The 15258-nt window shown below is 37.9% G+C and overlaps 4 protein-coding genes across 5 annotated transcripts in view; 2 read left to right on the forward strand and 2 right to left on the reverse strand.

The window, feature by feature from the left end:
* The window catches only part of LOC108575643 (5'-3' exoribonuclease 1), a 7024-nt gene extending 2646 nt beyond the window's left edge, over positions 1–4378 (forward strand). Inside the window, exons 8-18 of the mRNA XM_017938484.1 lie at positions 4–269; positions 331–607; positions 667–945; positions 1008–1171; positions 1246–1628; positions 1703–2178; positions 2650–2727; positions 2782–2919; positions 2985–3221; positions 3300–3734; positions 3795–4378. Coding sequence (XP_017793973.1) covers positions 4–269; positions 331–607; positions 667–945; positions 1008–1171; positions 1246–1628; positions 1703–2178; positions 2650–2727; positions 2782–2919; positions 2985–3221; positions 3300–3734; positions 3795–3974 — 2913 coding nt within the window. The 3' untranslated portion in view covers positions 3975–4378. The remainder of the gene's footprint in view (positions 1–3; positions 270–330; positions 608–666; positions 946–1007; positions 1172–1245; positions 1629–1702; positions 2179–2649; positions 2728–2781; positions 2920–2984; positions 3222–3299; positions 3735–3794) is intronic.
* Positions 4379–4842: 464 nt separating this feature from the next.
* LOC108575687 (importin-13) lies at positions 4843–8355 on the reverse strand. Its single transcript, XM_017938556.1, has 8 exons — positions 8203–8355; positions 7964–8128; positions 7739–7888; positions 7408–7661; positions 6566–7328; positions 5540–6449; positions 5323–5469; positions 4843–5247 (listed from the first exon to the last, which is right to left on the reverse strand). The coding sequence occupies exons 1-8, from the start codon at positions 8341–8343 to the stop codon at positions 4976–4978; spliced, it is 2802 nt and encodes a 933-aa protein (XP_017794045.1). The 5' UTR covers positions 8344–8355; the 3' UTR covers positions 4843–4975.
* Positions 8356–8626: 271 nt separating this feature from the next.
* On the forward strand, positions 8627–9904 carry LOC108575671 (uncharacterized protein C1orf50 homolog). Of its 2 annotated transcripts, XM_017938528.1 has the most exons (5): positions 8627–8699; positions 8782–8923; positions 9104–9241; positions 9308–9642; positions 9704–9904. In XM_017938528.1, exons 3-5 carry the CDS (start codon positions 9211–9213, stop codon positions 9884–9886), a joined length of 549 nt encoding a protein of 182 aa, XP_017794017.1. In that variant the 5' UTR covers positions 8627–8699; positions 8782–8923; positions 9104–9210; the 3' UTR covers positions 9887–9904. The 2 variants fall into 2 exon arrangements, with proteins under 2 accessions (XP_017794017.1, XP_017794018.1); XM_017938529.1 differs by having other exon boundaries at positions 8637–8923; positions 9188–9241.
* Positions 9905–10095: 191 nt separating this feature from the next.
* LOC108575670 (dnaJ homolog subfamily C member 11) lies at positions 10096–12684 on the reverse strand. The gene is made up of 8 exons (XM_017938527.1): positions 12537–12684; positions 12073–12202; positions 11761–12000; positions 11378–11680; positions 11095–11302; positions 10429–10993; positions 10225–10354; positions 10096–10148 (listed from the first exon to the last, which is right to left on the reverse strand). Exons 1-8 carry the CDS (start codon positions 12606–12608, stop codon positions 10126–10128), a joined length of 1671 nt encoding a protein of 556 aa, XP_017794016.1. The 5' UTR covers positions 12609–12684; the 3' UTR covers positions 10096–10125.
* Between the last annotated feature and the right edge of the window lie 2574 nt (positions 12685–15258).

A 15258-nucleotide genomic window follows, 5' to 3' on the forward strand; every position in this document is an offset into this window, starting at 1 on the left:
CAGGTTAAAGTATTTCAAAGACCATCAGTTTTGAGAACCATGATTTTACATATAAAATCACCGCCCATAACTACTGATCTACTTACCATAGGGTCCAAGTTATTGGGCAATATAGTGTTCGTGAATTGGCCTCACTTAAAAGAAGCTCAAGTGGTTGGTGTTTCTAACTGCAACGTTAAATTGAATTTCATGAATTCTGAACTGGAACAATTTTATGAAACTTATAACGAGGACGAGTGGAATTCGTTAAAAACCTCCATCACTGAAACGTGAGTTAATTTTTAACAATTTTATCCTTTTACATGTTCTACAGTAATTATTATTGTATAGATATAAAGAGCGCTACGGGGTGGAAATCGGGGAAACGAAGTTCCTGGTTCACGTAAGACTGTTAGTGGGCAGTAAGTACGTTTTTGGCAGTCATGGAAAGTTTCATATAGAAAAACTATGGTCAGACACACAGACCTGTTACCCTTATCAAACCACAGTAGAAGGTATTACTGTTTATTCTGTCAGTTTACCACTTTATAAGTCTGCCAGCGACATTTTCGTCCCTGGATCTGTCTGTTTCATGCTGGGACACCCGTATTACGGTGCAATGGGCCGAGTATGTATACATGTAGGTTTGGTTAGATCAGGATTTTTATTAAAAGAGTTTTTCAATAGGTACGAGAGTCTGCTGTGTGTGAAAAATCAGGCAGAATAAAAGTGTCGATGATAACGATGGTGGAGCCATCGCTGGAGGCCTTGAAAAAAGCCCAAATGGAGCACCAAGATCAGTATATGCATGGGAACATAGTTTCACGAAGGTTAGGAATAAGTAGATACCTTATGAACAGAATTACTGGCTCGATTTTCGTAAAGCAGACCTCAGATGATTCACAGCAGGATTATCCTATGTGCAATATTGGGTTGAATTTAAAATTCAACAAGAGAAATGAAGAGGTAATTATATCATGAATTTAATTCTATTTTATTCACCTCTTCATGTCTATGGATCATTACAGATTCCTGGTTACACTCGAAAGGCTGAAGATGGCTTTTGGTACTATAGTTTCAAGACCATGGACTTAATTCGCAGCTACATGTTAAAGTACCCTGAAGTATTCGAAAAACTGGGGCTGAATTCTAACATCAGTATCTTACAAGAAGAGGATTTATTTAAGAAAGGGTAAGCAATAATTTATTATAAAAATGATTTTCAATGGATTTGAAAGATTCCAATTGTTCATTTTGATATCGTAGCACTGGAAAACTAAATGAGATTGCAGCATGGCTGAAGGAGCAACTTCAGGGCATAGAGAGTCGTGCCTGTGGCACTGAAACCCTCGACAGTGCGGTGATGAAAACGCTAGAAGAAGAAATTGATGCATATTTGAAGACTGCAAACAGTATTGGCAAAGTAGTAGAGATGCAGGTGCAACCATACTTGCTCTACATGCCTATTCTTCGTTTACGTAATCTTTCACCTGATCCAAAAACTCAAACCTTTTTATTAGATAGAATTTGCTGCACCAATGATAATTTCACAGTTCCCTTAGGCTACAAGGGTACGGTCATTGGAGTGCAGAAGGCCGAGAACGTATCAGATACTATGTACGACATTTTGTTTGATCATTCATTTATAGGTACGAATGTTCTGAGAAATATTTAATAATGTTGTATGAAATTTTTAATGAAATCTAATTGATGATGTTTCAAGGTGAATTCAGCACAAGTGGATCTTCAGAATTCAGGACTTACCGTTTGTCGTCTGTTGATTTTATCAATATTAGTTATGGAGAGAGGCTAGAGCGTAAAAAAGTGGGCACTGTGGATTTTAGTTTGGAGACCACAGACGCTTGGAAGAACGCACCCAGTCAGGAAGGCCATTTACGAGCAAATACTAGTGCTTTTGCGTCCTACAGAAACGAGAATCATATATCAGTGGAGTCATCAGCGTCGCCGAAGCCACCAAGAATAATACAGAAGAGCACTGATGCGACGAATCAGAAAAATCAAATGGTCTCTGCACCTAAATGGAAGCAGTACAATTCGCAGAATACTATAAACGTTCAGAAACCTTATAAAGCTGTGAAAAATCCACAGCCAAATCCAAATATGCAACAAAACACACAGAAGAAGATAGAGCCCACATCTGAGTTCCAGGCGATATGGAACGAATTGCACAAGAAGCAGGTCAGTTTGATATATTATACATCTGTTTAGTGGCTGGTAAAAAGTGATAGTCAGTGGAATCGGTGTGGTGAGCTCGTAAAATCAATCAGGCGTCAAAGTACACGTAATCTGAGCGCCAAAACAGCAATTCAAGGGAGATGAGGAGCTCGAGCCTCACTCAGGGCCGTTCGATGTCAACTCGAAATTGCTTCTTTCATTGCAGTATATTTAAAAAATTTGTTAACGTCTTAATCGTTAACAGCTGCAGGTTAATTATTACCATTACGGGAATTACTCTGGGACAAGAAGCGACGGAGGCTTAATACCGTGTATCTTAAATGAAAGATTACAAACAGAAATTTCAAATAAGAATTTACAGATAACGCATGGCCCTGGGTGCGGCTACATCAATCGGTGTTACTGCTTAATGGTTTAATTTACAACCTCACTATATCGCTTTCACCAACTATATATACGGTTTGGGTTCTTTAGGAGATCAACAGACTTCCTCCACAAGTTCCAATGGGCACTAAGGTGAAACAGAGCAACAAGGAATTCCCTGAAAGTTCAGTGAGTATAATTGCATGACATCTTCATCATTCAGTATTAATTGTTATACTTCAGCCACAGGATCCTAGTGCATTTTTGAAGGCAATGTTAAAGATCCCTGATGGGAATGCTCAACAGCCCACAGTGCAGCATCCGAGAACACCCAAACCCCCCTCGAATAACACGCCACCTTTGGTGCAACAATTGTTCGATGTAAGCATACACTTGGAGTTTTGTTATTCAGGTATTTTTTATTAAAATAAGTTGATGTATTTCAGTATGCCCGACAGAATGAGAAGGTGAAGGATGACAAAACACCGACTTGGTATTGTTCTCAATTGCTGAGTTACTGTCAGCTGAGTGGAGCGGGAATGCCTAGGTACAGTTACTTCACAAACGAAAAATCCAATCTGATCCAAGCGCACATCCTCCTGCCGGACAAAAGGATATTCGCAGGAGACTATTGTGTGAACCATGAACAAGCAGCAGGAAGTGCTGCAAAGAAAGTTTACATTGTAATGATTTTTCTTATTTAAACAATTCTTCAATCCCAGATTTTCTTGATTTTAATTTATTATTATTTTTCCTGTCAGGAATTAAAATTAGCCAACGTAATGCCACATATGAAGACACTACTACCACCTCCTCAACATTGGTACTCTAGTCCACAGAATAGCAATTGGTCGCAGAACATAAGACCACCGATGCCCCAACATTTCCCTCCAGAACCTAAGCACCTACAATGGTTCTCTGAATGGGTTCAGAAAGGTCATCCAAACAATGGCAATTACCAGCAACACCTGGTCAAGCATAATGAACAATACAAATATAACGTGCAGCACAGAACAGTTCACAACGAAACGAAGACTGAGGCAAAGAATTATCCCACTTTCGTACCGTTACAAGCACAAAAGAAGAGCAGAGATATCACAGCTAAAAGGGCTAGCAACAAGGACAATGCGAATCAATGTGCCAAAAACAATCCTCAGCCGGTGGCTACGCAACAGAAGAAGGAATTGCCAATTAAGGTTTGTTAAGATAATCCTTTTTCTTTTTCTAGACATTTAAAAAATTAAATGTTCTTTTAGACGACGAAAGTAGAAGCCACTAATATGATCGCTGAGAAACAGAAATCAGTTCAAAGTAGTTCACACCAACAAGTACAAACCACACAAAACGTAGTAAAGCCTAAGAAGTCACGGGTGGCTGCAAAATTTTGCATACCGTCACAAACCGAGGAGAACAATCATAATAAAGGTTCGACTTAAACAAACAAAACAAATGCATTTGACGAAGAATCGAAAATCTTTATCTCTCTCATACACATTTCTCTTCTATATTTTGTAATAAAAATATTTAAAACGAGACGAGTATGTTGAACTGCCAAGTTGTACGGATGGAAAAACTTCAAAGAAATATTGAAGTGTCTTGTATATACATACTATAATACTCAATTGTAAGTACTTTTATTTTAGAGTTTCCATTTTTTTTTCTCCCCCTTTTGTAAGCATATCGTCAAAGAATACACACAAACACATACACAGAGAGAGGTTAATTGTAAGATTGATTTAATATAATTAATGATGAGGTTACAATGAAAGAATTGATTTTTATGTTTCGATGTTGTGCGGAGGACACTATCGAGTACTATATTATAGATTTAAACAGGAGAATCAACATAGTTAGTATATATGTTGAGTACGAATAGCTGTGAAATGTGATCATTTAATTTAGATTAAAAAGAAACTTAAAAAAACTGAAGGAACGAAAAATGATATTTTAAGCATGATTGATTGATTCTTTGTTTCTTTTTTGACTGCTCTATATTTTGTTGAATTCTTATTTAAAATTGTACCATCATTGTTTTCATTTATATAAAAAATAAGATGTATTTGCTGAGCGACCAATCATGGAAAGAAAAGAAATCACCAAACAAAATGTGTTTGTACGAAAAAATTTTTTTAAACGTACTGATTAAAGAATGAATGAATAAAAGAAAAATAAAAGAGGATCCATGGATTATGTAACATATATGTCTGTTTATAATTTTCTTCTCTCTCTCTCTCTCTCTCTCTCTAATTATTACGTGTCTCTTTTAATGTACACATTATAGTCTTTATTTTAAAATTTTGCTTGTTACACAATAGATAAACGTTACCCTGGTCGATTCTATTCGCAGCAGTACATATTTTACACAGAGCAGAGTAGCGTTTATTTCCATTAATTTCCAATATGATTAAGTTACTTGATACCGTTTTTCTCTTTTCATTTATTGCTTGGGCGTCATTACATTCCAATTATTTGCCGAGGCCAAATTCTCTAAACTGAAATCCTGCAATAATTCGCACACCCGTTTGTTCGTTCGTTCTCTTACAACTCTTTTCACAAACTCCTGCTTTTGTTGTTGAGAAATTTTAAATAAGGCGTAGTTTTCGTCGAAAGCGGTATGAAGCCACTGGACAATCCATTCTACGCACGTTTTGTTCAACGCTAACAAAACTTCCGCGTGAGGTTCCAAGTGAGACCGTGGTACTTCCCCTCCTATTATAGTTTATTAGATAAAAATCTTCCTTTTACTTTCACTACCACCCTGTAAATTAAATGTTAACTACGTACCCACGCACTGTAAAATCATGGAGACCAATTGCTGACCAATGGGCTGTATGAATGTCTGCAGGTGTAGGCTCTGCATGATGGCGTGGGTGAGGAAGTTTCCGGCTGCCCTGACCGTCGCCGTTTCCGGAAGCGGCAAACAGTCTATTCCTATTTAAATAAATAAAATTGTACGCATTCTGTGATTAAGAAGACGCAATAAACAAAAACTGAAATTTACCACACTGTAGCATTTCAGGAATTTGATCAGGGACCTGCAACAGCATTCTGGTGTTCTTTTTGCAAATCTGAGCTAACAGTCCAAGGTATGCTTCCATTAATTCCGCCCAGTCTGATAGGTTTCCATTCACCGATCTGCAGGCTCTGACGCCACTTAAGGTAACTGAGCTTATGTTTGCAAAAACTGGACCTATCACGTTGTTTGGATCTCGTCCAAATAGTAGTACAAGCTGTCTGAGGAGACCTAGGGCTGCTGGGTGAGGCCAATTCTTATAGGAGTTTGCCAGAATGGAAAGTAGGGGTCTGGCGTCCTCTTCAGGGTGTAGCAACGACGTCAGAGACTTCTGGGCACAGGTGTACATCTCTTCCAACGTGAAATTATCCTGACCCCACTCCGGATGGGCCACGATTTGACTAAATATTGGTAACAGACCATCTAGCACAGCCTTTCCAATGGAACCTTCTAATGTAGAGAAGAACATGGTGGCCATTTTCAGTTGATTCATCACTGCACCACGTGCTTTAAACCAAGGCTGCTCCAACAGCTGCCGAATCTTTATTATGCACAGGCCTAATGTAGCGTCCAGATGAGCTAGTTGTTCCTTCACAGAAGGCAAAGTATTCAATAGTTTGCCAGCTGCATACATCAATCGAAGTCCTTCTGCACATCCTGGAGTGACATTTGGAAGAGTCCGTTCAATGGTGTTGAGAATAGATGGGGCGAACGGAGAGAGTTGCTGCTCACACTCTCTAGCCAAGTCCTTCAGAGCCATGGTTGCAAAGGGTGCTGTTATTGCGCCTCTGGTCAAGCCTAAAGTCACGATCCGCAGCACTCTCTCCAGCCAGGGATCCGGATGCTGTCCTATCCATTCTGCGTATGCTCCCATTGTTGAACAAGCACATGCCAATACCTGAAATCATTAAATAAAGTCTCGAGCGCTTACAGTAGAATAGTACTCTTTCGTGCACTACTCTTTCTTTTATAATCTATTTATACACCATTTCACTACAAGAGAATTTGTTGTACCTCTTCAGGATAGAGATCGTAAGGGATATGACTAAGGACCAAATCCATGAGGGCAGGAATGTAGTGAGACTCCTCTATACCGACGCTGTCAGCTAGAGCTCCAAAAGCGTGCAACGTTGATTCAATCTCCGTCCATTTTTCTGAACTGTCCAACGTGTGACTCAATTTCTGTCCGAGAAGCACTAGCAAATCTTGTTCTAATACTTTATAACAATAGTCTAAGGTATCTGCCACATCCTGTCTATAACATCTGAAGAGTTCTCGTTCGTCTGTGTTCCCTGCCTCGGTGGGGGACGCGGGAAGCGTCGATTTCCTCAACAATGCTTGAGCCAGTCTCGCGTAAACGGGCTTCAAGGCCAACAAAGCACGATTTTCATAAGGCTGATCCAAAGTGGTAAGATCGTCCTGTAAGTCATACCAGAATCCAAATGGGATACAACTGCGTGTTTCATCCGTAGGATATCGCCCTTTTTGCTCGACACATTGCAAAAGTAACTCGATTAAGCCTTCGACAGTCCATTTCTGTGTTTCGTTCCCTTCATCTACTAAAGCATATAGAAACATTCTACTGTGAGCCTCTCCAATAGCAGTCAGTATTTCACAAAAATATTTTCCATTGTACTGTCTTGCCATGGTTACCAAACTCCGTGCCCACTCCCACAATGTTTGTGGTCTCTTTCTGAGCTCACAATGGGTCACTATTATGTTCAAGCATTCTTGAACAACTTCCCAACCTCTGACATTTTCCTCGCTGTGTACTTCCCTTGGTTTCAATATAAAATTAAATAACTGATAATATTGATAAACTGAAAAAACTATGTTCTTGTTACATATATATGTACCTGCTTGGTGCATAATATGCAGCAGCTGCCAGCAGATGAAGATATATCTGTTCTGTTGCTTCTAAAGGAAGTTGACCAACTTTAAGCCAAGATAATGCACACTCCATAGCTAATAAGTGTAAATCATTATCTGTGTCTTGAGAATTTGGGCTACACATGGAGAAAACCTGTTGCAAAAGCCAGGATGTCTTGCACCAACCATTCACTAAACATTCATGCAATTTGACTCGTTTCACTGCATGTCTTCTTTCAAACTAATTAAATCATCATGAATATTAATCTAAAAAACTGCAGACAGTAATATATTGTTCATAATTTATATAAACTTTACCTCTATTGGTAACTCACAAAGTGTAAGTAGCAACAATTCCAACATAGGAAGTGAATCATAAGATAACATCCTCATCAATTCATCCACAACATTTTTATTCTTATCCTCATTCTCTGCAACAGCACTAGTATTTGCTACAAATCCGGCTAACTGAAATCATAGAATAACAAACTTTCCAGCATTGAATTAAACATAACCAAATCTATGCAAGGTGTAGGACATTACCGCTTGACATAATTTAGAGAGAACATTTTTAGGCATGTTTGGTTGCTTCATAAAATTTATCAGACGCTCTTGCAGAGCAGGGTATTCGCTCTTAGGCACTTCGTCCCATTGTTTGGAGATTTTGGCATGCAGTGTGGTTGCTGCATAAAACTGGGTTTCCCTTGACTGGAATAGAAAGCAGATCCGTTATCTCCAAGGGAATACCGTTGATACATGACAGAAAAGTATATTCTGTGTACCTTTGAAGGATCAAGGAGCTCCCAGACAAACGTCCAGGCCTGTGGAGAGGCCTGAACCGTCAGGAGCCACGAGTGCACCTCGTTGTTTCCCTCCGCGAAAAATCGTTTCACAGCTTCATCGATCACGGTTGCACAATCCATTGCAAAATTACTTATCAGCTTTCATAAATAATCTTATATGATCGATAATTTGTTGACTCTACACCTGGAAAGGAGTCATCTCTAGTAAGAAACCACTTCTGTCACTTAAACCGGTCAGAATATCGCATTTACTTTGTTTCACTGCGTCTGTCGCAATAAATAACTTTTCTATCATCTTCTTTGTAAATCATTTAAAGCGCTGCTCCTTCGAAATTTTGCACGCAACTCTCTTAATCCCTGTTTACACGGCCCTTTTCGACCGCCTTGGAGATCTCGAGTTGCGCAAACGACATTTTTCGCGACATATATGCCGTCACTGTCGACGACAGTTCTATTCTTATTGTATTTTTTAAAATGTATCCGTCATTCTATTTTAACGAATAGATTGTCAACGAGAAAGGTAAAGATCGTGTAATTAACAGAATTTCTACATTTAAGGACTGTCTTACGGAGGATACCATGTATACTCCGTTGAAGTTTGAGAATGTATACATGTCGATAAAGCCCGTGTAAATAAGGACTTAATAAAATAACCTCAAAGAGCACAACAGCTGATTTAACCTCACATACGGAAGCACTAGTGAGTATACATGTGACAAATACATCAGTGTTGAACACACGTTACATCATTTGCCGATTTAATCGGAGTTATTTTAATAAAAAAGAAAAAAATCTAATCATTGGGCGCGACTTACTCTGTACGGGATCTTTTGCACGATTATTCATAGTGTGTTGGATTTTTTATTATATATTTTTTTAGATGATTTTCTTACAAGTATTTCGGTAGCCAGTCACGTGTTTCAGTTCAAATTACCCTTACTCAAAATTTTACAATGCTCGCAAGATTTTATAATAGGACACACTACCATGGATAACTCGGAGGATTTACCTACTAAAGGTATAAATAGTATTTTATTAAAATATCGTATTACCAATGTTTCATGTACATTGTTAAATGTTTAAGCGGTCGCTCTTGTGGAGCGTAACATTGAGCCACAAGGTATTCCACTGAATGATCCGGAAGCAGTGGCTAAAACGTCTCAAAAGGACCTGATCGCGTTGGCTACAGAGATACAAAAGGCGGACAGTTTCATTAAGGTCAAAACCTGCAGCAAGTTACAAGTAATAGCGGAACAGATACAGTTTCTAAAAAAACAAGCTGAAGACATTCTCATAGACGCGAATATGAGTATGAAATTGAATCATATCCCTTGCAACTTTGTGAAACATCCTGAACAAGTGTATCATCTGTATCAACGAGAGACTGGCCAACTTTACTTCTCTATGCTTAGTCCAGAAGTAAGTTACACTACTTTATTCTAAGATCATAGAAGATGCATTATGTGACTAATTGTTTCAGGAGTGGGGTACTTGTGCACCTACCCAAATTTATAGAGGTTCTTATAGATTAGAGCAAGACCATTCATGGACACCTTTACGGGATAGTGCCAAAAGAAGCGAAGAAACGACTATTGCTGAAATTGACTCAGCTAAATTTTTATCTAATCTTCCAACTTTCTTACGGGCAGTATTTGAGAAATAAATCGGTTGAATCTAGTTTTTCTACTATTCCCCGTAATTGGGGCAAGAGCATGCGAATAATTACTCTGGGTAAATAAAAGTTATCGTACAAAGTAGTATAAATGATCGACGAACACTTCAACAAGGTATCTGGTGGAAGTTTAATCTAAAAATGATTGAAAGAATTCAATGTGAAGCAGTACAGGACTATCACCGTGAATCACAGTGACTTTACTTCGCTTTCTCATGGTGGCACATACGTCATGTCGTATTCACTCTATGAGCTGAAACAGAGAACCGTGCTTCTGTTGTACATAAAAAATCTATAAATTAAAATTCTCTTAAATAAATAATTCTTACATGGTAATGGTATTCTGATTGGTGCATTGTCCTTCACTATGCATTCGTGGGTTTGGTTACGAAATAGGTATTGTATTAACAACTGTTTCTCCTCTCCTACGCATGGATCATAAAATCCCGGCAGTTCACTCTGTCATATTAAGATACACAATTAATTTATCATTTTTGGAAAAAAAAAAATCACCATGGGTGTATAAGTTATACCTTAGAAGCATCATAGAGGATCAACTTTGAATCCTTTACTAGACATTGTAAGGGAATGGTCACATCTATAACTTCATCCCTGCGTATAGATTGTTGCTCTGAATTATATAAATCCTCTTGGGGATAGACAAATCTCCCGTACAGAGCTTTCGTGATGATCAAACCCTTCTTTGACTCTTCTTGAGCTCTTATCCTACTCACGGTAGCTTTCATTAATTTGGTGGCACTCTCTGCTTCCTTTTGCTTCTCCAACATCCTCGTCTTGTTCACCTCTCTCTCTTTCTCCTTCTTATGTTCCTCCCGTTTCTTCACCATGGGATCTATCACGACCTTCTTCACGATCATCCACGTCATCAAAGGAACTACAGTGGCGTAGAACACAGTGGCTGGAAGAACTTCGTCACTTAAATGAATGGGGAACGCGTAAGTCTGGAAGGAACGACTCAGTTTGATCTTTAATGTCACTCCTGTTGGTACTCCTGCAGACACTGTCGCGGACAATCTACTATGCCGTGAAATTTTCTTTTCGGCTCCATATTCCACAATCACTCCTACCGTGCCAGCTCTATAAATAATGAAACGTTAATCCTACCACAATCTAAGAACAGCTCTAACTACAATACATACAATTATGAATAATAAATCAATTTGGTGGTTGGTACTAACTTCACGCTTCCACGTAATTTCATCTCTTTCTCCTGCATTTTATAGGTGTAATTAAAACTAACGAAAGATCGTAAGATACCAAGGTGTATGGAACATGACATGTGAGTTCTCGGTGTACTTCTGACGATGGCAGTACTCATAGAGCTTTCTGAGCCTGCATTGTATGAAAGTTGGCCCATTGTATGGGTGTCCAGTTGCATTGTGAGAGCTGCAATTAATAGTCTTTATTATAGCGGTAACAGATACATAATATTTGTTGTCAGTGTAAAGTAAATTAACGTACTGCCTATAAGACTAGCCTTGCTTTCGTTTGGAGTGAACTCCAGTATAGTTGCCGCGTTCAACATCAGTTTATATGGCAATAAACGAAATCCTTTCAAAGATATCGTCGGTCCGTTGCCAGCACCGACGTCCATTTCCACCCAACCCTTTGAGGAAAGCAATCTCTTCACCGCGACGTGTACGGAACCTGAACCTATACCATTCCTTGTACTCAAATGACCGTACATCGTTACAATGTCTTGCAAAGTAAGAGGCGCCTCAATGGACTGCGTAAATGACATTCCACTGACTTCTATGCATGAAAGTATGTCCCGGCTATATTTTAAAATACAATATACTTTGTAGCACATATATCTGCCGTGAGAAAGATGGTGCATTACCTATCTTCATAGTCTTCATCATACTGATTAAAAAGATCTGTTGCATTGATATTCATTGTGACACTGGTAGTTGGATTCGTGAGCCTTAGTAATTTTCTTTCTTCTGCTTCCCTTGCAAGGTACTCATATTCTTCTCTGATCTCTTGAGGAGTCTTAGTGCGCTCTACAATCTCCCAGCCTTCAGTTTGTAGGCCCCTGACCCCCACAGAATCATAAATAGCTCTTTGATGTGGATTACTCAAGACTATGAATATAACAAGCAATGTATTATTTTTATGCAGTGTGTAAGATGGTATTTGTAATATTTTATATGAACCTTTATACGCTGCCTTGGTACGGTTGAACAAAACCTCTGCTTCTTTCTTGAGCACAGGGTCCACATGTTTGTCAGGATGATAGAGTATGCTCTGTCTGCGATACGCATAGTTAATCTCCTCTTGTGTCGCCTGCAATTAAACTTATTGTAAACTCTAGAAAATTCTTAATCTCAATAACAAGAACCTTGATATGTGTGTTATTTTAAAGTGCATATTTCCCTGTGCGCTATAGACTATAAAAACAGAGTCACAGTATTCGGTCGATTAGTTATTAGAACGCTAGTATATGATATCGTATATGAAAATATTTCTTAATAGAGAATTTAATGTTATTTTGTCGCTAAGGGCTAGATTACATCAGACATCGTGGAGAAACATGTCACGTGGAGGGCCAAGGATCGATCCCTAGCCTAAACCGGGCAAGAAAGCCATGTTCGATATTGAAAATTGTTCGGTCCCTCACATTTCTTGGGATGTTCAGGAACGTGTAGTAATCGTCCTGGATCAAATGCTCCTGATCGCTGTCGTCGTCCATTTCAGAATTCCAACTTTTTCGCCAATTGATTCCCTCATGAACAGGAATACCAATGCTTCTACTAAACTTAGTCTTCTGCTTCTTTAGGTTACGAAAGACTCGGTCGAGAACCGGTCATCATTTAATGCCTATTGTTATCGTTAGATGGTGCTATATGCTCGGAAAAAAGATTCATGAATAAACTGTATAATCAACAGTTGCTTAGATAGGAAACAAATAAAAATATTTCGGGATTCGTCGTAATAAAATGATTAAATCTTTAAGATTATCTTTTTTCCTATTATTATATTTTTTCGTATTTATACAGGGTTTCGTATTTATTCAGTGATAAGGAAATGTTTTAATAAATATTCACATTTGCACCATTTCATTTTTACGTAATTTTCTGTTATTACATTTTTTGTCTTTTAAAATCCATATTATTGTGCAATTCTTCTGATTTTATTCTGGATTATTTTACAATATCATTGTTGAACTTCCCTGTACTCCATTAGTAACTTTGACAAGAAGTTGTTATGGATTTTTGCAAAACTAAAAGAGAAAGTGAATTGTACGACGAATTTCCAATAAATTCTATGCCTCTTTGGCCAGGTTAAGAGCACGAGCGTGACACAATGGCTCGCCGTGGAACGTGACCGTGGCCGGTCGCGACAAACTACCATAAAAAGGCAATAAAACCATAGGGGGAGCCCTGTGTCGCGCGGCGTCAGTTTGCTTTGACATTCCCTAATCAAAACAAGGACTCCGTTCTTTCCCTTCTTTCTTAACGCTCGTTCGGTCAATCGTAATTTTTTAAAGGGTTGAGGATTGAGTTTCCACTCATAGGTTAGCTACTAATTTATCGTTTCTGCATAAGCATGACGTATTATGAACGAGCGACAAGCATTCATTGGTATAAAAATAATAACCCTACATTTCTTTCATAAAAGCTTACACATTTTTTTAAAGTAATTTTCGGTTAGAATAAGAAATTGACACTCGTTATAATGTACAAGGTGTCCTTAATAGAATGGACCAGGGAAATTGAAAAACTTTTAAGATTAACAAAATAGCGACGTTTTAAAGAAAATTTTAAAGAAGAAGAATTATCAATTTTTAAGATATTCGCGACGTAAGTTGGACAAACACGAAGTTAGCACGAAGAGGGTGTACCTGCATTCTTTAAACCTACATTACATTCAAAAATTCTTTCAGATCGTTACCTTGGACACTTAAAACTATCTACTGATGAAAGGGAAAAAAATTTCTTCCTCTTTAACCAAACCTTGACGATTAATCTTAAATCTGAAATGTCAATAGTATTATCCCACACTTTGTTAAGTGTGTCACTTGTTCATTTATTTATCGTTACGATCGTTCTGCTCGCGATAGAGTATCCTGCACGTGATAATAATTGGACAGGCAAGGCGCACGTTGTTTTAGTAGCAAATTAATCGCGACCACGTCGGCTAATGACAACAGTAATGTTAAGAGGCGAGGAAACAATCGGCCAGCGGTATTGTTAAACACGCTCATTGTACTGCTCTAACAATACACTGTTACAGTGACAACATCCATGGCCTCCGATCAACAAACCGTTATCACCATTGAAAAATATCCGGCCATTCCTACTGGAGTCACTTTTCTTCCTTCTTGATTCCAGTCTAGGGAATCCAGATACATTTTTCAAATAATTACACCTTTAGGTTATGATCATTTTAATCTTAGATCGACCACTCTTGGTTATTTTAATAATCTTATGTTACATCTCGTGTATTACTTAATAGAATTCAGTGCATTGGTACTATACCATGTAATCATGGACTAAACGATATATAACCCTTAATTATTATCTTTCTTTTTAGACTAGATTAATCGTTATTAAAATGTTTATTTTTTCATTTATACTGCTTTACTGTTAAGTATTTTTATTTACATTATTATTATCTTAAGCACATTCATATGAAATAATCGAATACAAACATATTTTTTGACATTAATCGCGCATTGATATATAATTCGTGGAAAATAAAAATGTAGCATGTGTAAAAATTGCGTAGATTAGCGATTAAAGATTGACAGTGTTGTGGTTAGATGTTGTTAAAAATTGAGAGCAGTAATTGAAGGTGAATTAAAAAAAAAGAAAGAAGAAAAAAGAAACATCATATACGATACAATAAAAAAAAAAAAGGTTTATTGTGTACTTTGAGTTAGATTAAAAATTCGTGCAGGAATCACAAACTTATTGAGTCGCATAATTCGAGCCCTCCGGTTTCACAGTCGTTATCAGTATCCTGCCTAAATCACGTAGCCTCATATTACGTAACTAGTGGCACGTATCAGTAGGCCGTTTCACAGAATCGTACCTACATCACGTAGCAAGTATTTATATTGCCCATAATCGATGGCTAGGCACCTGTGCGATGTTTACTCGCTCGGAGATTTCAATTCTGATAGTGCCGCCATTAAAAGAGACTGGTCTGACATGACTGCATTATTGTTCCATCAAAACTTGGCAAATAATATTTATTCCAAATTTTCTAAAACGAATATAGAAATTTCGAGCATAATTTTTGACGAATCTTCACTTGTCTTGTTAGAGGTTAAGGTGCAGTTCTCCAAGTTCCTAAAAATTTATATTAAAACTAGAAAATTGATAATATATTTCATT

The sequence above is a fragment of the Habropoda laboriosa genome, unplaced genomic scaffold, assembly GCF_001263275.1.
Source record: "Habropoda laboriosa isolate 0110345459 unplaced genomic scaffold, ASM126327v1 scaffold295, whole genome shotgun sequence".
Lineage (NCBI taxonomy): Eukaryota > Metazoa > Arthropoda > Insecta > Hymenoptera > Apidae > Habropoda > Habropoda laboriosa.

Coding starts and splice junctions, on each gene's coding strand:
- LOC108575687 (XM_017938556.1), bottom strand. CDS start 8,343: ATGGATTGTGCAACCGTGATCGATGAAGCTGTGAAACGATTTTTCGCG. Junction 8,129..8,202: donor AGCTCCTTGATCCTTCAAAG/GTACACAGAATA, acceptor TTTCTATTCCAG/TCAAGGGAAACCCAGTTTTA. Junction 6,450..6,565: donor ACGATCTCTATCCTGAAGAG/GTACAACAAATT, acceptor TAATGATTTCAG/GTATTGGCATGTGCTTGTTC.
- LOC108575671 (XM_017938528.1), top strand. CDS start 9,211: ATGGATAACTCGGAGGATTTACCTACTAAAG. Junction 9,242..9,307: donor GGAGGATTTACCTACTAAAG/GTATAAATAGTA, acceptor TAAATGTTTAAG/CGGTCGCTCTTGTGGAGCGT. Junction 9,643..9,703: donor TCTCTATGCTTAGTCCAGAA/GTAAGTTACACT, acceptor TAATTGTTTCAG/GAGTGGGGTACTTGTGCACC.
- LOC108575670 (XM_017938527.1), bottom strand. CDS start 12,608: ATGGACGACGACAGCGATCAGGAGCATTTGATCCAGGACGATTACTAC. Junction 11,681..11,760: donor GTATGATGAAGACTATGAAG/ATAGGTAATGCA, acceptor GCCGGGACATAC/TTTCATGCATAGAAGTCAGT. Junction 10,994..11,094: donor AAATTACGTGGAAGCGTGAA/GTTAGTACCAAC, acceptor CATTATTTATAG/AGCTGGCACGGTAGGAGTGA.